This window comes from Portunus trituberculatus, chromosome 38 (genome assembly GCF_017591435.1).
Source record: "Portunus trituberculatus isolate SZX2019 chromosome 38, ASM1759143v1, whole genome shotgun sequence".
NCBI classification, from domain to species: Eukaryota; Metazoa; Arthropoda; class Malacostraca; order Decapoda; family Portunidae; genus Portunus; species Portunus trituberculatus.
The window spans coordinates 4,423,472-4,450,180 of record NC_059292.1 but is presented as its reverse complement, the minus strand read 5'-3'; the positions used below and the strand labels follow the sequence as shown (position 1 = coordinate 4,450,180).

Sequence of the window (26,709 nt, the reverse complement as noted above, 5' to 3'; positions counted from 1 at the left end):
ATGTCTTTTGGCGGCCATGGCTAAGGGCAAGACGGGCCCCCTCCCTTCCCTTCCCTCTCTTGCCTTCTCGCTCTTCCCTCGCTGTCACGTGGCAAACATCCATAACTGCAGGATTTTCCCCCACGTCCACCTTCAATGAACCATATTCTTAACACTTTCGGTACTGAGACGCATTTTTACCTTGATTTAGTGGATATGATTAGACGATTTGATTTGCCATGCGCGACTAAACTTTCAAAAGGCTATACACGGGTTTTCAATGGTGCTTTTATGGTTCTAATGACATGTTAACAAGATTTATTTATACCATGTGGGGTTTTTCACGGGAAAATATGGGCTAAAGGGGATACTTTTTGGGGTACCTCCTATCTCAAAGCCCACCCGCTAGGAAACCGTTGCCCCGAGTGAGGAAGCCCAACCTACACTCGGACCGTGGACAGGATTCAAATCCGCGCGCTTGGAGACCCCTCGGATCCACTGTACCACGGCGGCCCCACGATTTCTACATTGTTTCGAAGGAGATACATTCTTGAAAATCCTACAAGAGTTTCCCCACGTGCACCTTCAATAGACCATATTCTTAACACTTTCGGTTCTGAGACGCATTTTTACATTGATGTTTGGGTATGATTAGACGATTTGATTTGCCATGCGCGACTATACTTTCAAAAGGCTTTAGTTGAAGTTATACAAGGGTTTTCAAGGGTGATTTTATGGTTCTAGTGATAGATTAAGAAGATTTCTACATTGTTTCGAAGGAGATACATTCTTAAAAACCCTACAAGAGTTTCCTGACGTGCACCTTCAAAATACCATATTCTGAAACACTTGCCACCATTCACGATTACTTTCAAAAGGCTTTGGTTGAAGTTACACGCAGGTTTTTCAAGGATGGTTTTAAAGGTTTAGTGACACATTGATAAGATTTTTACATTTTTTGAGAACCCGGTTGATCATCTCTGTGGTGCTTGAAAAGAATTGTTGTGAGAGAGCGAAACGTTTGTAAATATGGGGCATGAAGGAAGAAAGTCAGTCTTACTCGGTTTAGGTTGGAGTTAACGGGTTTTCAAGGGTATGTGGACCGATTAACAATATTTCTACATTGATAAAAGAAGATATATTTTTTTGAGAACCCGGTTGATCATCTCCGTGGGGCTTGAAGAGAGTTGTGGCGAGGGAGTAAAGCGTTTCTGAATACTGAGCAAAGAGAAAGAAGGAAGTCTTGCTGGGTAGGTTGGAATAACACGGGTTTTCAAGGGTGTGTGGACAGATTAACAAGATTTTTACATTGTTAAAAGGAGATGCATTCTTGAAAACCCGGTTGATCATCTCTGTGGCGCTTCAAAAGAGTTGTGGCGAGGGAGTGAGTAGAGAGGAGGAAGGAAGTCAGTCTTGTGGGGTAGGTTGGAGTTACACGGATTTTCAAAGGTGCGAGGACAGATTAACAAGATTCCTACATTGTTTTAAAGGGAATACATTTTTTTTTTTTTTTTTTTTTTTTGAGAATCAGGTTGATCTCTGTAGTGCTTGAAAAAAGAGTTGTGGTGAGGGGGTGAAGCGTTTCTGAATACTGAGCAGAGAGGAGGAAGGGAGTCAATCTTGCTAGGTAGGTTGGAGAGTTGGAACAGACGTCTAGACAGTTGACGGAGATGAGCGGGGAACTGAAGGTTAGGGAGCTTTTTTTTCTTTTTCTCCTCTCTTTTTTTTTTTTATTATTTTTGGTCCCGTTCTCTGTGGAATGTGCCGCGTACTTTGAAACGCTTTGTTCTCTCGCCAGGACTATTTCCAAAAGCAACGAAGATAAAGATTGAGATAAAGTTAGAGTCTCGTGAGTGTTGTTTCTCTATTGAAGGTACAAAGCTATTACCCTTTAAGACAGGTAAATAAAAACAGGAAAAAGAAAATTGAAGACAGATGAACAGACAGACAGACGGACGGATAGATAGATACATAAATAAACATATTAACTGTCATTTATCCATAACTATCACTTATTGCCTGAAAATACTGTGTAAAAATTCTAATGTCTTTAACTCCTTCAGTACTGGGACACATTTCTAACTTGAGATTTGTGTACAATTAGAGTATTTTATTGACATTAGGAAGGGTGTATGGAGGTTAGAAGATTAATGCCCCAGAGTCTTCACTATTTCAATCCCCACAAATAAGTTTCTGAAGCTATACAAAATTACCGAAGAGTAAGCAGAATGGATAATGAAACGCGTCATGGTACTCAAGGGGTTAACTATAGTCCGTTAGAAGTGGTCCAGATGAGACCCTGAACGTTTGAAAATAAAACTTTTTTTCAGATAGGTTAAAATTAGCATAAGGTAATGATAAGAATATATATTATAGATTAATTTACGAACAACACTTTAGTATTATTATTACCTTACACAAAAAGGACGAACACACACACACACACACACACACACACACACACACACACGAGGCAGTAAGGAGAGGATGGGCAGTAAATCCAGCCACATTGACACCCTCAAACCTCAGACCTTCACCGCAGCACTGAATGAAGTCACCACGCATCACTTCACGTTGCTGCTTATTATACACCTCGCCCGCACCTTTCCCTCTCCCTTCCTCGCTATTTTGTCTCTGGGAAAGACGAAAATAGCTTGCAGACCCGCGCCCAACCCTGTGTCCTTCCCCCGTCACCACCAAGGGGGAAAAACTTATCTTTCCCCCCTGGAGATGAATGACCCTTGAGTTCCTAGTAGGGCAGCCGGTGAGGGAAGGAAAGTCGGGGACGCGAGCCGCCATCCGTCAGGCTGTCAAGTACGCAGTGCACCGGAGCATGTGTGAAAATGTCCCTAGCGTGAGGCAGAAACAGCCAGTCGGGCCAGGCGACGCTATATTTGTATAGGGAACCGAGCCAGGACGCATTGTTTGTGTAGAACCAGTGAGTACTCTGAGGAGGTACTATACGAGATCGAGATAAACAGCAAGGTATGTGAGACTGACGAAAACAAACGACTGTGAAACCAGCAGCACCTCCTATTTGTTCACGGGCTTACCAACATGGAGAGCGCTTTGGTTAGAGAGCTTACGAGAAGACTGTGGTGTGGAATCGGTCCCTGAAAGCTTGTCCCGTGATCCCTGTGGCGTTTTGAGATCAGTATCACCGTGTAGTACAGTCTGGAGTAAGAGCGTTTCGTCCTTAGAGACATTAATTAGACTAGTCCTTTCACACTGAGTCAGCGAGTGCACATTTGACAGCAGGGAGTTAATTGCTTATGGTGTGTTTTTTTGCTGCAAGGTTGTACACTCGTACCTATTCATATTTTTTGTTAGTTCTGGCGTATGTCCCTCCTCCAGGATCGGAGAGGCTGACAGAAAGTAAGGTGTACGTACGTGTGTGTGTGCGTGCGTGCAAGAACGCGTGTTTCCCAATCTGGTTTCACAGTTTTGCCAGAACAAGTCCCATCTCATCCTCTAACTGCGACACACACACACACACACACACACAGAGAGAGAGAGAGAGAGAGAGAGAGAGAGAGAGAGAGAGAGAGAGAGAGAGAGAGAGAGAGAGAGAGAGTACTTCTAACCATGACACCTCAATAAAGCACGTATACATTATTGCCACACACACACACACACACACACAGTCCTACCCGAAGATCGGTCTATGAGCTCTGAGCTCGCTCCGTAATGGGGAAGACTGGCTGGGTGACCAGCAGGCGACCGAGGTGAATTACACTAAGCAGAGTGTCGCACATGGCTGAGGCCGCCACGCTGCTTCTCGTTAGTCTAAACACTGATGTCAGCACCAAATTCTACCCGTCTTGACGCTTTACCTACCAACAGTCAACCGCCCGCCCGCCCTTCGCCTCTTCTCCTCGTGGTCTGTATTCTTACGCTTAAGACTCTCATAACTATTTTTAACGGCCAGCGAGATCATTAATAGAGTTTTTTTTTTTATGATGTGTTCTCGCACCAGTGATAAAGAATTAGAGTAAACCTGTTGCTAAAGTCACGAAAATACTAAAGCCTGTATTCTGAAACGCTTTGCTCTCTCACCATCATTGTTTTTAAAGGCTACAATTAAAGATACTCGTGATTTTGAGTACTTTTACTGTTCTGGTAATGGATTGGCAAGATTTTTAGTTTATTAAAAGGAGAAACTGTCTTGAAAATCCTGCTAGTTGTCTCTGTGGCCTTGGAAAATTGTCGTGGTGAGAGGGGAAAGCGTTTCTGAATACAGGTGTAAAAGTCCCTTATAACTCACAGACGAGGTTTGAAAATACGGACACAGCTTTCCATCGACAATGACGTGGTGCGTTTGGATGCCGTAAGTCACATACACGAACAGAAGTTGCAGAAATAATAGCACCAACACTAACACTAACAGAAGCGCAATTTTAACCCCTTCAGTACTAAGATGCATTTTTTACCTTTATTTTTGGGTAGAATTATACGACTTTATTGGCATTGGAAAGGGTCATGGAGGTCAGAAGATTAATAGCCAGAGTCTTCACTATTTTAATCCTCACATAAGTTTCTGAAGCTGTATAAAGTCACCAAATAGTAGCCAAAATGAATATGAAAACGCGTCGTTGCACTGAAGGGCTTAAGATCTTTTGGGGAAATTGGCTGGTACCTATAGCGGACCATTTCTCAAGCTTCTCTGTTGCGCATGACTAGAAACACTGCGACTAAGAATGAATGAGTAAATAAAAGTGGTGATGATGATGAGGCTAATGACGACGATGATGATGACTGTGAAAAGCAATGACAGCAATAAAACACAGGCCAATACAATAGATAAATGTGTGTGTGTGTGTGTGTGTGTGTGTGTGTGTGTGTGTGTGTGTGTGTGTGTGTGTGTGTGTGTGTGTGTGTGTGTGTAAAAGTGTGCGTGCTCAACTCTGCGGTAAATAACCCCCAATTTTCCGTCACGTGACTCTCCTCCTCCCCTCCAATCACCTCCCCCTCACCCCACCCTGTCTTTTGAATAATAATGAACTAATTGACTTCTGGCCTCAAACTAACTACTCTCAAACGGCTGAAGTTGAAGTTGTATAGGTTTTTAGGAGTCTTTGTTTATGATTATAGTGACAGACTGACAAGATTTCTGCATCATTAATAGAAGAAACACTCTTGAGAACCCGGCTAGTCATCTCTGTGGCCTTTGGAAAGAGGAGTGATAAGATGGGGAGGTTACGCAGGTTTTTAAGGCTGTTTTTTTTTCCGTTTTAGTAAGAGATTAAAAAATATTCTTGCATTGTTAACTCTTTCAATACTGGGATCCTATTTTTATCATGAGTTTTAGGTATGATTAGACGATTTTATTCACATTATGAACTATCATTGAAGGTCGGAAGATTACTGGCCAGAGTTTTCACTATTTCAATCCTCACACAAGTTTCTGAGGCAGTATAAAATCGTCAAATAGTAAGCAGAATGAAAATGGAAACGCGTCATGGTACTGAAGGGGGTTAAAAGGAAAAACACTACTGTAAACCTGTCCAATCATCTCCGTGAGTTTTGAAAGTAGTTTTAGAAAGCAAATGTATTAATATCTCCTCGCACAGCAACACGTGATCATGAACTGCGCTAATGAAAGGCAGAAGGAAACTTATGCACATATTTCCGCAACGTGAGACCAATAAGTGGAAGTCCTCGCTCTCTCAGCCATATTCAGAATTTCCCAAGGCCACAGAGACGATTAGCCGGGTTTTCAAGGCAATTTCCCCTTATGATAAACTAGAAATATTGCCAACCCATCACCAGAACCATAAAAATACTCTTAAAAATATATTCAATTGGAGCCTTTGAAAAGCAGTGATGGCGAGAGAGCAAAGCGTTTCAGAATACAGGGTTGCATCAAGGCCACTGCAGACTCGGAAATCACGTCACCGCCTCGCTCCTCCGTCCATCTGTTGAGCGCGCGTCATGCAAACACTTCACTTGGCTTGAATCTATACGCCATTTCATAAGGAAATCTTTAATACTGACAGTGCTTCGATGCGGGAATGCCAGGAAGGAGAAAAACAGCGTGCATTATACAGTCAATGTGTGTGTGTGTGTGTGTGTGTGTGTGTGTGTGTGTGTGTGTGTGTGTGTGTGTGTGTGTGTGTGCGGCGTCTCCTTCCGTCACAGTGCCCATGAACCCAAGTTGCCCGACCAGTTTTTGTCATCACTCATACCTTGTTGTTGCGCGCCTATTGCAGGAAGTTTATTTATCCTCCTATTAACATGTTTACTATTAGCTTATCATTTGTTATTTGTAAAGTTTAAATGTCACACTGTTTAATTGAGGGGCTATCAAGATGTTTCCTCTCCTGCCACCAACAAGAACTATAATAATGACAATTACTACTACAGTTTGTTAATGAGGGCAGCATAACAAGGTCTCAGATATGTGCTGGTGTGAGTAGCAAGGCCGGGCAAATACCACAAGGCTTCACCAAACAGGTTCAATCCTTATTCAAATGCTACTTGCAGGGAATCATCACAGCCAGGTGTAATATCAACACTATTTACACACGGTCTTCTCCTGCTGACCTTGCAGAATAAATTGCTAAGTTAGATGTGTGTCTCATACGGTGTTTTTCCTGTTGACAGCTCAAAGGTAATGATCAGCCAATATCTATACACAGTGATTTGCAGCAGTCTCAATGCATACTTATTCACTTAACCTCTTGAGTACCATGACATGTCTCCATATTCATTCTGCTTACTAAGTGGTGATTTTATACACCTTCGGAAACTCATGTCGGGGATGAAAATAGTGAAGACTGTGGCCATTAATCTCTTGACTTCCACAGACCCTTCCTAATGTCAATAAAATGGTCTAATCGTACGCAAATCCCATGGTAAAAATGTGTCCCAGTATTGAAGCGGTTTAACTAATCTTCACAAATCTGAATCTCTTCTTACCACTTATACGTGATCTTATTTCGTTTGCCTTCTCAATACATTCTCTGTTAGTTTGCTTTATTCCACGAGCTGCTCTAGGCAATTTCCAATAAAGTAATCCAACATACTATATTCACTAGTACTGGTTCGTCATTTTTTCCCTTGACCTTTCCATCCCGCTATCTAATGCCTGTGTTGCTGCGGCTTCTATGCACACGTCGCCATACCAAACACCTGGACCATGAGCTCGATCTTATCACCATCCCACTTGCTTCCCTCCATCAGCCGCTATAAAACACTCAGAATCTTAGTACAGGAAAGGAAACCGAAGCTATTGATCCCTTCAGTGTTTCCAGTGTTTCACATTATTCTGGTTACTATTTGTCGATTTTATACAGCTTCATAAACTTATGTGGGGATTATAATAGTGAAGACTGGCCATTCATCTTATGACCTTCATAGATCCTTCCTCCTGTAAATAAAATCGTCTCATCACACCAAAAGTTCATGATAAAAACGCATTCCAGTACTAAAGGGGTTAAATCTATTTCTATTAGAGAAGTGTTGGGTAAGAAGGGATCTGGTAGAGGAAAGTATGTGGTATAGGAATATAAAAAGATGATTAGCACATTTTTTTAGGATAGGACAAGAAACAATGGATTGATGCTTGATTAAGTTTCACCCTAAGAAAGAGATAAGTAACTGGTTCTCAAATGGAGTGGAGTCTCTCATCATCATAGTTATTAGTTACCACACTACAAACAGAGAATAGGACACATACCTATAATGAGATGTCATATTTCGGGAACCGTATACACTACTAGAACACACACACACACACACACACACACACACACACACACACACTAACTAACTAACATTATCTCTCTCTCTCTCTCTCTCTCTCTCTCTCTCTCTCTCTCATTCCATTCCTCATCCACATCCTCTCGTATATTGCTACGTTACTTCCCGTTTCTTTCATCCTTGGAAGCGCTGATGTATCATTAGGCCACCAGGAATGCATGTACCCCGCCCCCTCTCTCTCTCTCACTTTCCATAACCTAACGCTCTTCATGTTCTATATTCTGGTTTTACTCCAAGCTGGAAGGCCCCACCACTACCACTCGTACACGTGCGCCAATCGAACAAGGAAGACAGTGCAAGTGTCAGCCCTCTCTCCCTCCCTCAGGCACCGCCACCTGATCGCCCCGTCCCCGCCCTCGCCTCCTCTTTTACCCTGGGTCTTTGCCAGAGCCTTACACTCGCAAGATGAGAAAGAGAGCGAGGAAAAATAGGAGGATGATTATTTACACAATTACCAGCTGTGCCACCTCTGTACTCAAGTGAGAGCCGGGATATGGGACAGGTGAGGCGAGGTAGTGGAAGGTGTGTGTGTGTGTGTGTGTGTGTGTGTGTGTGTGTGTGTGTGTGTGTGTGTGTGTGTGTGTGTGTGTGTGTGTGTGTGTGTGTGTGTGAGTGTGTGAGGGGCGGGAAGGTCTCTTCACCAAGGCCAGCACCACACACCACGCACTGCACACATTAATATCATTACAATTTCTGCAATGTTTTTCCTCTGTATGAAGTTGATGGACGCCTTTGGGACTTGTGATATTTCACGACTCGACTCGACGTGCTTGTGTTATAGGTTAAATAAAAGAGAAAGGAACACGACTCTCCAGACAGACCTTGGGAAGGAGACCCCATCCAGTGTGGGATGACGCGGTACTTCCTTGCCACTGCTCAATAATAATAGTAACAAACCTCCCCACTATTGATCTTTCTCCCCTTTCAAATCACGGTTTATATATTTTTTTTAGACAAATTTTGTATCTCTATCATGCAGTGTTCACGTTGGTAGTTTGGTGAGCGTCCCGTTAATGGTGAGGCTTCCATGGTGAGCTTCCTGCCCCACGAGGCTCGTTGCTGGACGGCGGGCAGGTCAGGGTGCCCGAAGCAAGGTGTGGCACACTCCACTGTGACCCTCACTCTTACTTCCTCTCTCTCTCTCTCTCTCTCTCTCTCTCTCTCTCTCTCTCTCTCTCTCTCTCTCTCTCTATATATATATATATATATATATATATATATATATATATATATATATATATATATATATATATATATATATATATATATATATATATATATATATATATATATATATATATATATATATATATATATATATATATATATATATATATATATATATATATATATATATATATATATATATATATATATATATATATATATATATATATATATATATATATATATATATATATATATATATATATATATATATATATATATATATATATATATATATATATATATATATATATATATATATATATATATATATATATATATATATATATATATATATATATATATATATATATATATATATATATATATATATATATATATATATATATATATATATATATATATATATATATATATATATATATATATATATATATATATATATATATATATATATATATATATATATATATATATATATATATATATATATATATATATATATATATATATATATATATATATATATATATATATATATATATATATATATATATATATATATATATATATATATATATATATATATATATATATATATATATATATATATATATATATATATATATATATATATATATATATATATATATATATATATATATATATATATATATATATATATATATATATATATATATATATATATATATATATATATATATATATATATATATATATATATATATATATATATATATATATATATATATATATATATACATATTTATTTATTTATTTATCTATCTACCTACCTTGTGTGTGTATTGACTGACTAGCCAGAATGCATGTTAGACTATCACAAAAATGTTCAAAACCTAAACAACTTCCCAGGAGACTGTCAGATGTAAACTGTCGAGATTAGACGTCGAAAGGTTTGAGATTGTGTTCCTATGTAGATTATTATGTGTCGCGCAGCAGTGCCACACCGCCACACCACCTCACCACCAATCCGTAACGAAGAACGCACCGCTGTTGTCATCCCAGCCTGTCTCAGTTGTGTGATTACTCTAGTGTGCATTTGAGAGATTAAAGTTCTCTTGCAGTATATAGGTTGCAATGTGTACCAGTGAGCTCCTACACAAATCTGAGTGATCCATGGTCAATAGAGAATATCACAGCCACTATTGATAACTTGATAATACAGTATTAACAATAAGCAAACTCTGTGACTTTCTACCTACTTCCGTATATTTTCCCCTGTCTCTGACCTGAGCTGTTTCAAGAGGGAGGTTTCCAGACACTTATCTTCAAATTTTGGGAAACTCTTTTGACTATGGTCTTCGGGGACGTCTAGCATCTTCGGTGAGCTTTTCTTTATATATTTTCTTTTTATTTCCCCTGACCAAAGTTTCTACTTATATAGAAAGAAAATGAATAGTTATGTGCTCTACAGTGCTGCCTGTGATGTAGGTTAGCCAGCGTCTTTCTTTGACATCATACACAGATTCCACCATGACGCTTTTAACCTGCAATTATGCAGTTTGGCGTGGCGCGCATGCCAATCCGTGTAGCTTCTTGCTTGGGATTCAAATCACAGCGTGCCTGAACTCCGAGGTCAATTGAAGAAGCCAAAAAAGAGTTGGCAGTAGCAAGGTGAGCTAGTGATGGGCCGTATTAGCAGAGGGCTGAGGTGACAGTAGGCCGAGTGGGCAATGGGTTGAATTTTGTCATGAGAAGCTCGCACTTGTCTGAATTGACTGACAGTAGGCCCCGCGTTGGTAAAGGGTTGAGTCAGCAATGGACCGAAACGGAAGTGGACCGAGTTGGCAATGGGCTGGATTTTGATAGGGCGAGTTGGCAGTGGGTTGAATTGACAGTGGGCCGAATTCACGGAAGATAAAGTCGGCAATGAACCTTGCAGGCAGTGGGACAGAGTTGGCAAAAGGGCAAGTTGTTGATGGGTTTTAAAAATATTGCGGTGTACTAGTGAGTAGTGACGAATACTGTCCTTTCCGGAAGCTGAAGTCACGAGTAGAAAGGGAAGCATTAGGAGGCGATGTCCCACACTTTGCAACTGAAAGCGACGAAGGGATGAAGGTAATGGTTATCCTTGGCATTAGTGAGGTGAATGGGATCAGAACACGGAACACTTCATGTTAGGCAACGTGGTGTGTAGAAAGTGTGTGTGTGTGTGTGTGTGTGTGTGTGTGTGTGTGTGTGTGTGTGTGTGTGTGTGTGTGTGTGTGTGTGTGTGTGTGTGCGTGTGTCTGTGTGTGCGTGTGTTTACTATTAAGATACAACATGCCAGAATTTATCATATCTTCACCATCACCACACTACCATATTTATTATCAAAAGTAGTAATACTAGTAGCAGTAGCAGTGATGGTAACATAAGTAGTAGTAGTAGTAGTAGTAGTAGTAGTAGTAGTAGTAGTAGTAGTAGTAGTAGCAGCAGCAGCAGCAGTAGCAGTAGCAGCAGCAGCAGCAGCAGCAGCAGCAGCAGCAGCAGCAGCAGCAGCAGTAGTAGTAGTAGTAGTAGTAGTAGTAGTAGTAGTAGTAGTAGCAGCAGCAGCAGGAGTAGTAGTACTAGTGGCAGGAGTAGCAGTACTAGTAGCAGGAGGAATACTCACCTGAGACTCATCCTTATCGACACACACACACGCGGCCCTCCTGATGAAGCCCTCCTCGTCTATAAGGCGGCGGCGGCCACAGCACACACCCTTGCTCTTAGAGGTTAGGCTGCCTCGACTGTTGGTGTTGCACTTGCTCAGACTCTTGCTGGTCCAGAGATTGGTGCTCTGGGGCGGCGAGAAGGTGTCGAGGGAGACATCTGTGCAGTTGTTGGCGCCTGTGGTGGTGCCTGACGTGTTGAAGTCAAAGTACTGGTGCGAATCTGAGGAAGTTGCCGCGGGGCTCAGACGATTTGAAATAGCACATGAAGGAGCAGCGGCCGAGTTATAGAGTAATTGAGCAGCATCGAGACAGAGAGATTCAGTACTGTATCTCCTGGGAGCAGTAATGTCTTCTATTGTACTGACGGCGAGGCTGCCCTGAGTGACCTGAGAATGCATCGTGGGAGGCGCCACACAAGTGCCCTCCCTTTTTACCTCGCAAGTCACTCTGTCCTGGGGTTTGAGGGAATATTTCGCTACACAGGTGGGAATTGTACAGAGACGGGGAGCTGCTTACGGAAGTTGGGAGAGAACAGTTACAGATGGATTGAGTTGATGGAGGAGGTGGTGTTGACAGGAGGCTGGAGGGAGTTATAATCTTCAAAGTTGCAGCTCAACCAAGACTGTCTTTCCAGAGCAACAGCGGGCATCTGGCTAGGACATTTCTCTTTACAGGGATATCCAACTGTAATTTGGAAATGGTGTAGGAACTCAAAGGCCGCGGTCTAAATAAGTCACTGACAAAACTGCTGCTTGTCACGTCTGCATGTAAGTATCAATCAGTCTTGAGTGTGAAAGGAAGCCTGAGTCAGTTCATGTTCACTGCTTCCCACTTCAACTCTTGCTTTACTTAATGTGTTACTAACCTCGCTTCTTTCCTTGTGCACTAAAAAGTAGATATCATCATGTATTTACCATGATGAAAACTACAGCGAGGCTCTTTCCTTTGACGGCATAGTAAGACACATTCGAAAAGCAAGGGACCGCCACCACTGAACCACTGGCGCACTAGCCAATATACTCCACCACACCCTGGAACACCACGAAGTGCACTGAACAAATTCTTTATCTCCGAGAGGCAGCCTTGGCCACACTCCCTCGCCTCTAACGTCATGGTCGACACACGCCGCCACGGGCTGGTCGACACACGTTGCTCTATCAGCTGGAACTGTAAACATACTACTGATGCACTATAGTCCTAGATAATACTTTTAATAATCACGACACTATAGTAGGATTACAATAAATGAAAGTTAATTATTATTTATTAAATAATGTAGGGATGAGGTAAAATGATAACTGCAGTGTAGATTGTTGCAAAAGACGGAGTAAGCCTTGCTAGATCTTGTTTTGAGCAAGACTATGATCGTTGCTGATTGGCTGACCAGACCGCCATATTCATTCTAGGAAAGTTCCAAGAGTGTCGCCAATATTAAGGTTTGATATTAAGCTCGCTTATCTCTCTTTTCACTTACAACTTTCTCCTAAGTATCGCCTGGTGACCGTGGGAGCAGCAGCTGGTCAGGGATACCCCCAGGGTCAGGCGGGGCGTCACCACTGCCGTGCAACAAACGCCAACTCAGAGTGGTGTGAACTACTAATACTGCTACTTGATATATCCGTCATGTAGGGGAAATGTTTGCCCTTTCCAGTGTGGTAGTGGTGGAGAGGGTGGCGTGGAGGCGGCCAGTGGTGTGGAGGGGGTGTGGCTGAGGTGAAATGTCCTCAGCAGCGTTGTCTTGTGTGAGGAATGTGTGAGTGGCAAAGTCCATCGGGTCACTGAGGTTAGTGCCAAATAGCCATGCTGACTATTTCATGCCACACCTGCCCTCTGCTGCTGCCTGGGGACACTCGCCTCTACACCATCATTATTTACCACATTCACGTCGCTCTCTCTTATATATTTGTTTTTGGGCTCCTCCTCTCAGCAGTGTTGGACTCCTGGTGGTGGGAAGGCCTGGCTTTACAGTGCAGGAACCAGAAAACTTTGACATTAGTGAAAAACCTATGGATTAGACATTCTATTTAAAAAGACAGGATATTTTTCAATTAGATTAGGCTTATTTTGAAAATTGGATACAGTGTGGCTATGGTTGGTTAGATTATTGTCTTTTTGGGAGAACTAGGGTAAAGAGAGTGTTTAAAGCCATTTTTTGAAAGTAAAGTTGTTGGGCACAATAATGTAAATTAACCATGTGCAATACAACTCAAGATATTTGATTGTGTCTCACAAGTTTAATTATATACAAGAAAATTTGGATATTTAGATTTATTCGTATTGCTAGATAGGAAAGTGTGTAATATATCAAGATGATCTGACTCTACTTGCAGACTTACAAAGCACTTCTCTGACAGAACACTGTTGAATTAGTGGCAAGATTCACACCAGGATTTTAAAAAATTACATGAGGAGACTGTGTGCTGTGTAAGAGTAACTGGTGTTGTACAGAATGCAGTGAGACTGTGTGCTGTGTGAGAGTAACTGGTTTTGTACAGAATGCACTGCAAGATTGTGAGCTGTGTAAGTGTGACTGGTGTTGAATGGAATGCACTGATTCTGTCAGTTCTCATGATGCTCACAAAAGACATTGGGTTGGAAGTATGAGTGCCTCTGGAATTTGAGAATGTGTATTTGACAGCAATGCAGCCTCAATGTATAGAATTATATGCAGAAATCTTTCTGATGTGTGTCCATACCTTTCATATTGATCTAAGTACTGTCTACTGTCTGTATCTTCATAGGTATGTCACTTATATATTATTTAGTTTGATTTCGTGCTTGCATTTTGAATAGAGAAGGATAAGGGTGCAAACAATACCATAGATGGACCTGTTATCATAATAACAATATTGGGTTATCAACTGTTTATTGATTATTTTCCATTATTTTCCTCACATTATCAATTTATAGGTATTGGCAATACTTTTGATTCCAAATTAGTGATAATCAATATTTTTTTTTATTTTAGAACTTGAGCATGTTGAAGTTTTTAAGTGCAGAAAGCAAATAATCAGAGTTTGAATCAATACCAGACTACAATATGATTGATGTTTAGGACAGAAAACATCACTATCAATGGAATATTTCAAGGATGTCAATAGCAAGCAGAATCAGTCAAAGATCATGAAAATAGATTGACTATGTTCTGGAGTCATTTCATGAAAGAATATCTCACTTGTAGTCTAATATTACATTGTACTTGATAGGACCCATTCATACCACACAAAAAAGGGCATTAAATACCAAAATGTTGTGAAACACTGCCAGTAAGGATGTTAAGGTGGACTTGTTCTGTTCCAGCAGTGGTGTGAGGAAGACCAGAGTCCATCTAGATGACCCTCGGGACCATGAACCATGACGCGGACAAAGAGGATCTCATACAGGTTGGCTGTGTGGTGTGGAGCAGGCAGGAAGGCACTTAGCTTTAGTTCCTGCCAGAAAATATGCACTGGTAGTTTTGTAGCAAAATGACATAATTGCAATAGTCTTGAGAAACAAACAAAAATAGTTGGTACATAATCATTATAAGCATTAGTTCTAATAAGAATTGTCACAGAAAAAAAATTTAGACTTGTACTTCAAAATTTTCATCACCATCAGTTCCATATCATAGATACTAAAAAAAATAATCCTTTTGTGTCTGAAAACATAAGTCATTAGTATACTTGATACAGAAATCTCAGATGAAACGTGTTTTTTTCTGATAGATAGATCTTTCAACAGAAAATTTGAATTTATCTAAATCTTTTTTATTGGGTATTGCAAAGTGTTTACTGGGATGTGCAGCATCATTAAGCTTGTCAAGTTTTAATGACAGAAGAAAATATGTTTTTGAATAATAAAGTCATGGTGGTGTATCCAGCTAGAGCCTCTGGTGCATCAAGTGAGTGGCCACTCCTCCATGTTTGTCCTGGACGATGTGACGGTGTGCAAGCCTCTCATCGGCCGGGAGTACATGTTCTACCGCACCCTCCCGCCTGAAATGAAGCAGTACACCCCAGAGTTCCATGGCACCTTACGAGTGGTCCTTCAGGAGGCCCATGATGGCCTCACCTTGGCTGCCTTGCCCAACAAACAGATTCCTGCCCCGAGGAACACTCAAGGACCTCAGCAGCAGCAGCAGGGGTGAGTGTTTGCTGTGAAGAAAGGTCTTGCTGCAACACTGAATTTCTTGCTTCTTTACTAGTTTAACTTTCCACAATTTATCATGAACAAAAAAAACTTGTGTGATATAATTGTAACTTTTACTGCAGGTCCATTTTATAGTTTTTTTTTTTTTTTTTAAAGATTACATTTCGTGGAATTTTTCAGAAGGTGTCTGCGTCAGGTGTGCTCAGGTAGTGTAGAGGTAGAGAGTGAAGGAGAGGAAGAGTCTCCCTGTAGTCCACAAGATTCCTCTAGCCTCTCCTGCAGAGCTTCCACCACCACCACTACCACCGCCACCACCACCACTACAGCTTTGGCACCACTCCCTCCTGACTCACACAATCCTTGGCTGCAGCAGTGTCACCAAACAACACTTCATAAACTCAAGCAGAAGTCTGACTCCTCCAATGTTGTTGGTGAGTTGTTTGTCTTCCACAGCAGAGGAAGTAAGGTGGAGGTACAAGTAGTTATGCCTGCATTCTACAAAGTGTAACATGCTAAAATGTTGATCAAACTGAAATTTGATAAAATATAATTTCATATACTAATTGTAATATCTCTTGATAAAAATTATGTTTTGTTTTATAGTATAGTTGTATAATATGAGCTTTAAGAAAATTGTTTTATAGTTTTTAATGTATCCTAAGTTTGATTTATTGTTTTTCTCATTACATATTCCACCATACATTGTCAACCAAATAGGACAGTGTCAAGGACTGGTAACCACTTCCCCTGTATTTTTATTTGTGTAATAAGGCATGGATTGCCTTGCCTGCCCTCCAAATTATTGGATGAAGAGTTGGTGCTTATATGCCAGAGTTAGGGAGAGAAAGGGGACTAAGCTCAGTCATTGATTTCACGGCTTACTTCTCAGAATGCATTATGCTGGAGAACCTCACCCACAAGTTCAGATATCCCTGTGTGTTGGATCTGAAGATGGGCACCAGACAGTATGGGGATGATGCTCCTGAAAGCAAGCGCAAAAGTCAGACTGCCAAGGCTGCCAACACCACTACTATCACCCTTGGTGTCAGACTGGCAGGGATGCAGGTATGTGAACTCTACCCTCTAACTAACTTCTCCATGTCAGTTTTCAACTAACTTGAAAAAGAAATAGGTAGGATAAAGTACAAGAGTACTTGTAGAGATGGAGCCCTTGAGGCAGCAAGGAAGTCATGTTTTAAATAGAGAGAAAGAGAAGTGGAGACTTCTCTATCATGGCCAGCACCTTTAGGAAACATTCCTCTAACTAGGGATTGAACCATCATAGAGAATGAATTATGATTTTGTTCACTGAGTGAGATACAGTACTGCATGGTGATGAGTTTGTTTTCTTGTATTGTTGGCAGGTTTACAACAAAGAGGAGAAAGGTTACCACTGCAAGAACAAGTATTATGGCCAGCAGCTTTCAGAAGAAGGTTTCAAGGAAACTCTTCTGCGTTTTCTCCACAATGGCCATGGACTTCGTCTTGACATTGCAGACAGGATTATTTCAAGATTAGAGGAACTTAGTTCAATAATATCAAAATTAGACTCAGTAAGATTCTTTACTTCATCTTTATTGATTCTTTATGATGGGTTTGACCCAAGCGGATCAATTTTTAGTCAGCCAGACTGTAAGACTGAGAGAAAGAGAGAGCCTTCAGATCACACCAGACTGAGCCAGTGGGCAGACCAGCAGGGTGAAGGCTCCAGTCTGCCTCAGGACAAGTGGTCATCCAAAGATTCCTGCCTGCCACCCATCACAGTGTCTCATCCGGCCTACATTCATGAGAGGCCAAGCCCTGGAAGAGGGAAGGCCTCCAGGGAGCAGGTGAGCAGGTGTGAGTCTGATGCCTCGAGTAAGTCTCAGGGCTGGCACAGAAACAAGCACCACCGGCCGCCCATTGATATCCGCCTCATAGACTTTGCCCATGCCACCCACAAAGGCATGGGGGACTCCAAACTGTACAGTGGGCCAGATGAAGGGATCTTGTTAGGCCTTAACAGTCTCATCAAAATTTTTACTGACATTAGAGATAGATATAAGCACTGACCTGTAGTGGACTTCTATCTTCGTGTCTGCCCATCACTCTCTCTCTCTCTCTCTCTCTCTCTCTCTCTCTCTCTCTCTCTCTCTCTCTCTCTCTCTCTCTCTCTCTCTCTCTCTCTCTCTCTCTCTCTCTCTCTCTCTCTCTCTCGTGTGTGTGTGTGTGTGTGTATATAATCATTATTGTCTATGTTAGACACCATATCTCACATTCAAATTCATCACTTCATAAGCATTTCAGTGTGTTGTGTATGTAAAATATGTAGTTGTATATTTACTATTCCATGTGAAAAGTTGTATATAAGATGTATAAATTCTATATTCCATAATCAGAGTATAGATTTAGCTGCCTATGACTTAGGCATTCTTGACTCATATTAAGTTTTACGATAAAAATCTCACATGTAAATATTGTGTTGTATATTACAATATAGTGCCAAAGCACCACCAATCCAAATATCTGTTCCATAAAGAGGAACTAAAATCAGCATGGTAGTTTCAAGTGACACTGAATTGGGTAGTGAAATATTCACCAAGTCACAAAGGGTCAAACCCTTTGAGGAAAACCTCCCTTGAGTTGTAGAAATGTAAGATGAACTTTTCAGCACATCAATTATCTGCTTTCACCTCCAAGGTCAGCGTTGTTGCTGACAGGAGCGTACCCAGCTTTGATGTGAATCCCACTACGTACAAGAGAGAGAAAGAGAGATTGTGTACACACGCTCTCTCACACACACACACACACACACACACACACACACACACACACATTCACATACTTAAGGAAGAAGTTTAATTATTCCTACAGTTGCTTGATGTGCTGCACTATTTTATCAGAGTTAATTTTACAATATGAATGAATATTTTATGTCAAATTACTTTGTTGCATTTTTACCTTTGTATACAAGGAATGCAAGCCTCATGTATTGGTGAAAAGGATTTACTCCTATTAGAGAGAATGTGGAATGTCATTGTCATGGAGCAGGTGCAGTATACTGGTGTGGCAGTGTCATGGAGCAGGTGCAGTATACTGGTGTTGCAGTGTGGTGGGATCAGTGAGGCACACTCTCCTGGCTCTGCCTTTCAAGATTGTCACTTGGTTGATGACAAGTCTTAGATCAGGTATGTAAAATGAAGTGTTTAAGAGCAAGTAGATTTTGTTAAAAATCAGCTTGTCAACAATCTCCACCCTGCTTACTTTTCTGCATGGACTTTGTCATGATCAATGAGTCAGTTGTTATTAACCAGAGATCAAATATAACTAAGTTCATGGCCGTGATTGAATCCTACAGAGCAGCAGCCAACCCTCTGAGAAGGGAACAGCTTGAAAAGTTAGGTAGATTTTACCAAAAGAAGGCAAGCTAACATGAATAGGTATGTTACAATAACATACACAAACTGGTGGTCAGTGGGTGGCTGAGTAAGACATCTCAGCTGTCCAACAACCAAAGCTAGCAACTGTTACACTTTTCTTGAGATAAAATTTGGTGTTTCAACTCAAATATGTATTAGACTCAAAGACTTGATACATGATTCAAAGATCACACACACACACACACACACACACACACACACACACACACACACACACACACACACACACACACACACACTGTGGTTTCTAAAGTATCAGTATATGTTAGTTAGAATCATGATGCAAGTAAATGCGAAATGATTATGAAGAGTAAGTTGGTGAGGTATGTGACTTCTTCACAGCCACTAGTCTGTGAGGACTCAGTGCTAAGAGAGTAGTGCCTGGGAGGTATGGAAATGTTCTTTCAATAGAAATTATTGAAGTATTCCTATATTAGGCAGGTGTGCACTGTCCTTCCAATATCTACTTTGTCTAACATTGTATCTCGAGGATGATTGTTTGAATTTTAGAAATGTACATAGAATCTTAACCATGTGAGTTTAAAGTACGAGTAGTAGGTAACTGATAAGAAATTATCCTTTTGTCAACTAGAAGATTGAAGCTGTAGGCAGTAATCAACATCATATTATCCCTATCTATCTGATAGATTCAATATAAATACATTAGAAAAATGTGTGAATAAGCTCAAAAATGTTTTATATTTTTGTATAGCATCGTATGGGCTTCATAGAATATCTGTGAGAACTTCACTCCTATGTATCTCATGCAGTCACTTGACTTTCCTCCTTTATCAAGTTAGATTTTTCACTTAGATATAACTCTAGTGTGTCAAGCCAAATTTGCAATTGCTTCTAAATTCACCTTGTCATAAGATAAATCTCAAGAATGCATTGCATGTTTTGTTTTAAAAAGTTGAATGCACTAGTAAAGTTACCTTTCAACTTTTTTTTTTGTTCATTGCACACCTTCAGTGTTATGTGGTGTCCTCAGGCTGCTGCAGGCCACATGTACGTACAGTGCAGTGTTTATCTCCCTCCAAGTTTGCAAAAATAGTGTTGTATATGCTAGTTCATGATACATAATGTGCACATGGATAAAACTGAACATTGCTGGTTGCTGCATATTGATTTTTTGTATATGAGAAGTGACAACCCAGTAAGAATCTTATGGCTTGATGCTGGGCCAAGACATGTGTCTTGAAGAGCATTGCTCTAGAGTGGAGGGATGTGACAGTATCATTTATATTGTTTTGTGGTTTTTACATATGTAAGTTCATTAGTACTTCAATCTGTGTTGGAGTGACTACTGCTCCTAAGTTATTGTCTCAGTTGACTTGACTTCATTGTTTTGAGAGATGTAAGTGTTTTTCCCTAGGAGTATTTGTCACTTCATTACAGGTGTGCCTCAAGGCTGTCAGAGATAAAGAATTATGACATACATGCATACAGTTCGGTAATGAAAATATTCAATGAGGCTCTGAGATAGAGAAATAATTTGTACCATGGCTCAATGTAATTCTGAAAGCATCATAACCCAAGGTTTTAAAGTACACTGATTATGTTTAATTTAACATTTATGAAGAAAACATTAAGTAACATTGTCTAGAATTTTAGATAACCATGCTTAGTATTTTTAACTAAATCTGGTTAACAATTAATTGCTTGAATGAAAGTCAAGAGAGTACTTGAATGCTTCTTGCAGTGGAATTCTATCATTCATTATTCATATATGAAGAACATACAAGCTCAGAAGGAAATCATAATATAGTACAGGTAACTCTTGATTTACGCGTATTTAATTTACGCGTTTTTGTTAATATGCAACCGAAAAAATATTACAATTAAGCAAATTTGCACGATCGGTTTGCTTATACACGATTTGGACCACATCCCGCATCCCCCCTATTATGTATTGTTCTTATGAGAATTACAAGTTTGTTTTACGTGAATTTTGAAATACACGATGCCTCTTGGAACGCATCTATCGTGTAAAGCAAGAGTTACCTGTACTGCAGGGGGAATTCATTATAGAGGACATGGAAGAACTAGCAGAACATGGGATGCAATTGATTGATTGATTGATGGTGTCACAACCTCACCACACTTGAGATACAAGTAACTAAACATCTTATAAGATTGCGTTAAAGTGAGGAAGGAAGAGCACAAGAATGTTTCTTTGATGCCCTGATCTGCTGATATAGTGCTTTACTTAAAAGAGGATAACTAACAAGTCATAAACAAAGCAAGGAACTCAAAAAGGAGGGAAATTGTAAAGCACAGTGGAAGTTAGTACAAAAGTTCTGACCACAACTGTACAATCACATGCCTATCACATTTTATTCATTCTTTATTATATCTTGTTTGTTGGGTGCTCATTGAATAATAAGTATTCTTGTGTTTTTAGTGGATTACTATGTGTGCAAACCACCTGTTATCATGTAGGTATGGTTTCTTCTGTTAGGTGATGTGCTACTTGCAGAACTAAGACTTTTTAACAATGAAAGATAAGAAATAGTCTGTGAAAGTATACATGTAAATTAAAACTGACACCAGTGACTTGAAGAACAGTACTGATGGCAGGCTAGTGTTGAACGTACCTTTGGGTAATGCTGGTGTAGACTTGAAGAGCAGTACTGATGGCAGGCTAGTGTTGAGTGTAGCTTTGGTTAATGTTGGTGTGGCTCTGTAAAACAATGATACTTTCAGAAAATGAATGTACGAGTATCTTCAAGGGTCACAAAGACATGTTGTTGAATGTCTCTTTCTTATTAATATTTTGTATGTTTTTTTTTTTATTATTATTATTATTATTATTATTATTATTATTATTATTATTATTATTATTATTATTATTAATGTTATAATTGTTGTTGTTATTATTATTATTATTATTATTATTATTATTATTATTATTATTATTATTATTGTTGTTGTTGTGCATCTCCACTTTCTGATAAATACTGAAATGTTTTTGTCCAGGATTGCAAATCTCTTAGATATCTTGTGGTTTGCAAAGAATTGATAATGATGAATATATTTCCTGTATTGGTTTCGGTTAGTGTTGTAAACAACACAACTTACAATGGAAGTTGTGTTGTGTTATGCTTTATTTGATACATCAGACATCACAGTTTTGGGAGTGAATGGGAACAAGAAGTTAGAAAAGAACAAAGAAATAAGCAAAAGCAATAAAAATGACAAACAATAATGAAATAACTAGATCTACAAGTATCTTCATCAAAATGTGCAGCACTGATAAATAAAAGATATTTGATCATATGATATGAATAATTTCTTTTTATTCGTCAGTGGTGCACCTTTCAGTGGTGAGAGCTGCCATTAAGATCTGCCATTGTCTGCACATCACTTGTTACTGTCCATGGTGAGCATCACAAGCTGGTGGGTTCAGTGAGCTGGCTCATTAGTTTTTGTCTCAATGCCTTTGGAATGTTTGGAATGTAGCCAAGTCAGTTTTTTTTAAAGAACGGCTGATAGGAAATAAGCTGCCTGAAATCTTTTAGCTTGTAAGTCATTTGCATTGTGTATGTACTAATACAGCTTCAGTTTCCCTTTTTGGTGATGAGTGTTCTACTTCAGCACAGCGAATGCCTTTCCACTCACAGACTTGAAAAGAGACACTTACAGAAGACTTGCAATAAAATTCGAATTTAATTCATCTTGATTTGGGACCAAGACATTTTTGTTTACTAAACTCAAACACTAAAAGATATCATTGTATTCTTTATTCTAATCATTTCTTCCCAGTGAATATAAATTTTGCACAAACTGTTATTCTAGAAATTAATTCCCACAGTTATTACTTCTGTCTTGTTGTCATTATTATTATTTTTACTCTTGTTTTTATCATTATTATTATTATTATTATTATTATTATTATTGTTATTATTATTATATACCAATAAAATGCTGAGATAATACACTACAATGTAATAATGATGTCTGAAAAGCTCACAGAGGAATTCTCAGCTCTCTCTCTCTCTCTCTCTCTCTCTCTCTCTCTCTCTCTCTCTCTCTCTCTCTCTCTCTCTCTCTCTCTCTCTCTCTCTCTCTCTCTCTCTCTCTCTCTCTCTCTCTCTTTTTTTCCCATGACTTGTATTTTCTTTGTGTGCTAAACTTGAACAGGGTTTTGTTTACTTGCTTTGAAACCCCAGTGATGGCTTCCTACTGTGAAGTAGCAAGCAGAACCATTGTTTTAAGGGATAGTACAGATAAATGAGTGCATCTAGCTGTTCATCCTTGTCTTACTTAAGTCTTCCCAGGTCAGATGCTGAGCTTGTACTTAAACCAAACCATAAAAGTAACCACTACTAAGTGCTAGAGTATTTGAAGCATTTTACCTGAAATAGGAAAAGAGTGTTGGCAGCAGCCGGCAGTGAGGAGAGGCAGTGAAGTGTAAATGAAACCCAGGATTCATAAGAGGCGTAGGATTGTTAATGGTGTAGTATATATACAGTATATTTCCTGTGTTGTGTTACATGAGGATGGTGTTTGTAATGCCTGGTGCTATAGATTAAGCCGAGTGGAGAGGGTGAAACACGTATGCAGCTGTAAGTCAGGTGTGCCACTTCTGTAATTAGCCATTGTTAATCCAAGCTGTTCAGGGTTATTTTTAGGAGGATTTTATTGTAAATTTCTTGGTAACTTGTCATAAAAACTATACATACATGATATTAAGTACTGTCTCAGCAGAGTGCAAGTTCTTACTAGGTCTTACTGTGTCCTTTTGTTCCTGATAATGAGCGCATTTGTCAAAGCATGATTGATATCAAATCCAAATACTTGATTCAGTGAAGAAAATTTATCTGTTCCCAATCATCATCATTGTCATCATCATCATCATTATTGTCGTCATCATCATCATCTTCATCATCGTCATCATCATCATCATCATCATCATCATCATCATCATCATTTTGAGCATCTCACATTTACTACATTGAATTGGGTGAATAGTGTGAATCCAGGCTCAAGAATAGGAAATGTCAAAGAAGACACACTATTGCTGAATTGTTTGGACTACACAACACAGTAGAGCTGTAGGTATGTGCCTTCTTCATCTTACTTGGCCCTGAGCAAGCACAGGATTGATTGCTGATGTTTCAGTAATATTTGTTTAAGTATATTAAGTATGTATTTCTTATAATATTTCTTGTATCACAGCAGCTGCAGTTTGAATTCCTAACATGATTAACCTACACATATACTATCTTAGGGAAATCAGAATTTGGAACAGTGAAAAAATTGATCTCAGAGATTAACAGTGAGATGGAAAGAGTGTGTGTATGTATTGTATTTGCTTGTTGAGTAAAGGTATAGGTTAGTGGACACTCTTCAATATGATGCTTAGGTGTAGCAACCTTGTTGTGCACTTATCACACAACTAATCAGTCTATAGAAATGGAGACTATACTAAAGTCACAGAATATTATTATTATTATTATTATTATTATTATTATTATTATTATTATTATTATTATTATTATTATTATTGTTGTTGTTGTTGTTGCCTGTCGTTATTTTATTATAAAACAATCATTGTAGATTTTGTTGCAGTGTACAGCACCATGAAGGCCTGTCTTGCTCAGGACTGAGTGATGGTTACTGGCCACAGCACAGTGTACTACAGCCACTAAACTATCCCTCCAGCCATCTAGCTAGGATTAGTGAGTGGATGACTAGTACATTGAGGGTAGCAGTTATTTAAGGCAGCTGGAAGATGCCATGGTCCAGTTCTAACATGATAAATGTATACATATGGTATGCCACAAGGTCAAAGACCCAGAAAACAGGTGAACTCTGCATGTATATACATTTTCACATTCATTCCAAGTGAATGCTGCTTCTTGTATGACCTACTTTGAAATTGAGATTTGACTGTAAATAAATAAAAGAAAAAGGACAAATAAAAAAGTGTACCAGTGTGATGTAGTAACTGATGGTTAGGATGGTGAGTGAAGCTCACTTGTGACAGAGCATGTTGCAGTGACTGTAAAATCATGAATATTTAGTACAATCTTGTTTTGTGGAGTTCTCAGTGTATATGATTACAGAATATTATTTAAAATACAGTTACATGTAGTGTAAGCTTTAAAGGTACAAAGGGTTGCATTTTTAATGATGACCAGAGTTTCTTTCAGCTGATTTAAGGCGTTTGTTGTAATATTTAGTTTGTTGATTATTTGAGGATTATATTGTGGTGTGCTATTCAAAATGGAAATAAATGCACTTGAAAATCTTTCCTTAATGTTTACATATCATTAGTTTAAAATTCATTATGTAACTTTGGACAAGCTTATGAGAAGCTGTGCTTCAAACACCTGTATGGAGCTACCACTTCAATGTGTAGTCTCTCTCTCTCTCTCTCTCTCTCTCTCTCTCTCTCTCTCTCTCATAGTGATTAGAAGTTGGGTAGAAGAGAGAGGCAAGAATGGCATTGCATGCATCTACATTTGCAGCAGTAGAGATTTTGAGAGATATGGGGAAAAACAGACGCCATCACGTCTACTTTGCCAATCCTGGCCATATAATTTCTCAGCAACCCTCAGTAGGTAACCCCAGAAGCCTAGATGAGGAGAGAAAGATGGCAGGCAGGCAAGCCAGACGGCCCCGTCTGGCTTGCCTGCCTGCCAGTGGCAACTGCCATGAAAGAAGGGTAAGTGATACTCGCTCAGGAAAAGTTTTGGTACCACTGCTCTATCCTCTCGAGTATGAAAAGAAACCGCGATGCATGGCTCACCCTTATAGAAATCTCTCATACAGCCTACCGATCTTTTCATGTTGACGAGTTCCCTTAATTACGCACGCACACACCGCGTAGTGTAGTGGTTACCACGCTCGACTCAATCGTGAGGGCCGGGTTCGAGTCCCGGGAAGCGGCGAGGCAAATGGGCAAGCCTCTTAATGTGTGGCCCCTGTTCACCTAGCAGTAAATAGGTACGGGATGTAACTCGAGGGGTTGTGGCCTCGCTTTCCCGGTGTGTGGAGTGTGTTGTGGTCTCAGTCCTACCCGAAGATCGGTCTATGAGCTCTTGAGTTCGCTCCGTAATGGGGAAGACTGGCTGGGTGACCAGCAGGCGACCGAAGAGGAGAATTACACACAAGTTTTTGGTTAGTATTTTTGTTATATATATATATATATATATATATATATATATATATATATATATATATATATATTTTTTTTTTTTTTTTTTTTTTTTTTTTTTTTTTTAGACCTCCAGGTTGTGAAGGCCCGTGGACAGCTGACCCACGGCTCTTCAGGGGGCCGTGGCTGACCTCTTTGCCCACGCTTTGATCCAGCCCTGTACGAAATCCTGCAAGTAGTGCTGACGAGACTGGAGCATTTCAGAGGGGCGAAGAAAAGAAGGGAATAAAAGTGTGAAGAGATGAACGAAACGATGACTGAGGCTTTGTAAGAGAAAATGTAGTGTGCTAGATGTTTTAACTAGTGGTGTGATGGATGATATCCTCTGTCTGTTCTCTCTCTTTCTCTCTCCCTCTTCATACATGGCTCAAAAGGTGGAGCGCTCGAG

The 26,709-nt window shown here is 39.7% G+C and overlaps 2 protein-coding genes across 10 annotated transcripts in view; one reads left to right on the top strand and one right to left on the bottom strand.

Annotated features, from left to right (window-relative positions):
• Positions 1–12,683, bottom strand: part of LOC123514775 (diphosphoinositol polyphosphate phosphohydrolase 1-like) — a 41,324-nt gene extending 28,641 nt beyond the window's left edge. The window contains exon 1 of one of the 2 annotated variants that reach the window (XM_045272935.1): positions 11,564–12,683. In XM_045272935.1, coding sequence (XP_045128870.1) covers positions 11,564–12,004 — 441 coding nt within the window. In that variant the 5' untranslated portion in view covers positions 12,005–12,683. The remainder of the gene's footprint in view (positions 1–11,563) is intronic. The other variant, XM_045272934.1, reaches the window with a different exon arrangement.
• Positions 12,684–12,945: 262 nt separating this feature from the next.
• LOC123514774 (inositol hexakisphosphate kinase 3-like) lies at positions 12,946–19,370 on the top strand. 8 transcript variants are annotated; one of them, XM_045272931.1, is made up of 6 exons: positions 12,946–13,042; positions 14,910–14,989; positions 15,469–15,731; positions 15,921–16,168; positions 16,627–16,802; positions 17,102–19,370. In XM_045272931.1, the coding sequence occupies exons 2-6, from the start codon at positions 14,939–14,941 to the stop codon at positions 17,786–17,788; spliced, it is 1,425 nt and encodes a 474-aa protein (XP_045128866.1). In that variant the 5' UTR covers positions 12,946–13,042; positions 14,910–14,938; the 3' UTR covers positions 17,789–19,370. The 8 variants fall into 8 exon arrangements, with proteins under 8 accessions (XP_045128866.1, XP_045128860.1, XP_045128861.1 ...); XM_045272925.1 differs by having other exon boundaries at positions 12,947–13,042; positions 15,918–16,168; XM_045272926.1 differs by having other exon boundaries at positions 12,975–13,042; positions 14,907–14,989; positions 15,918–16,168.
• The last annotated feature ends 7,339 nt before the right edge of the window (positions 19,371–26,709 follow it).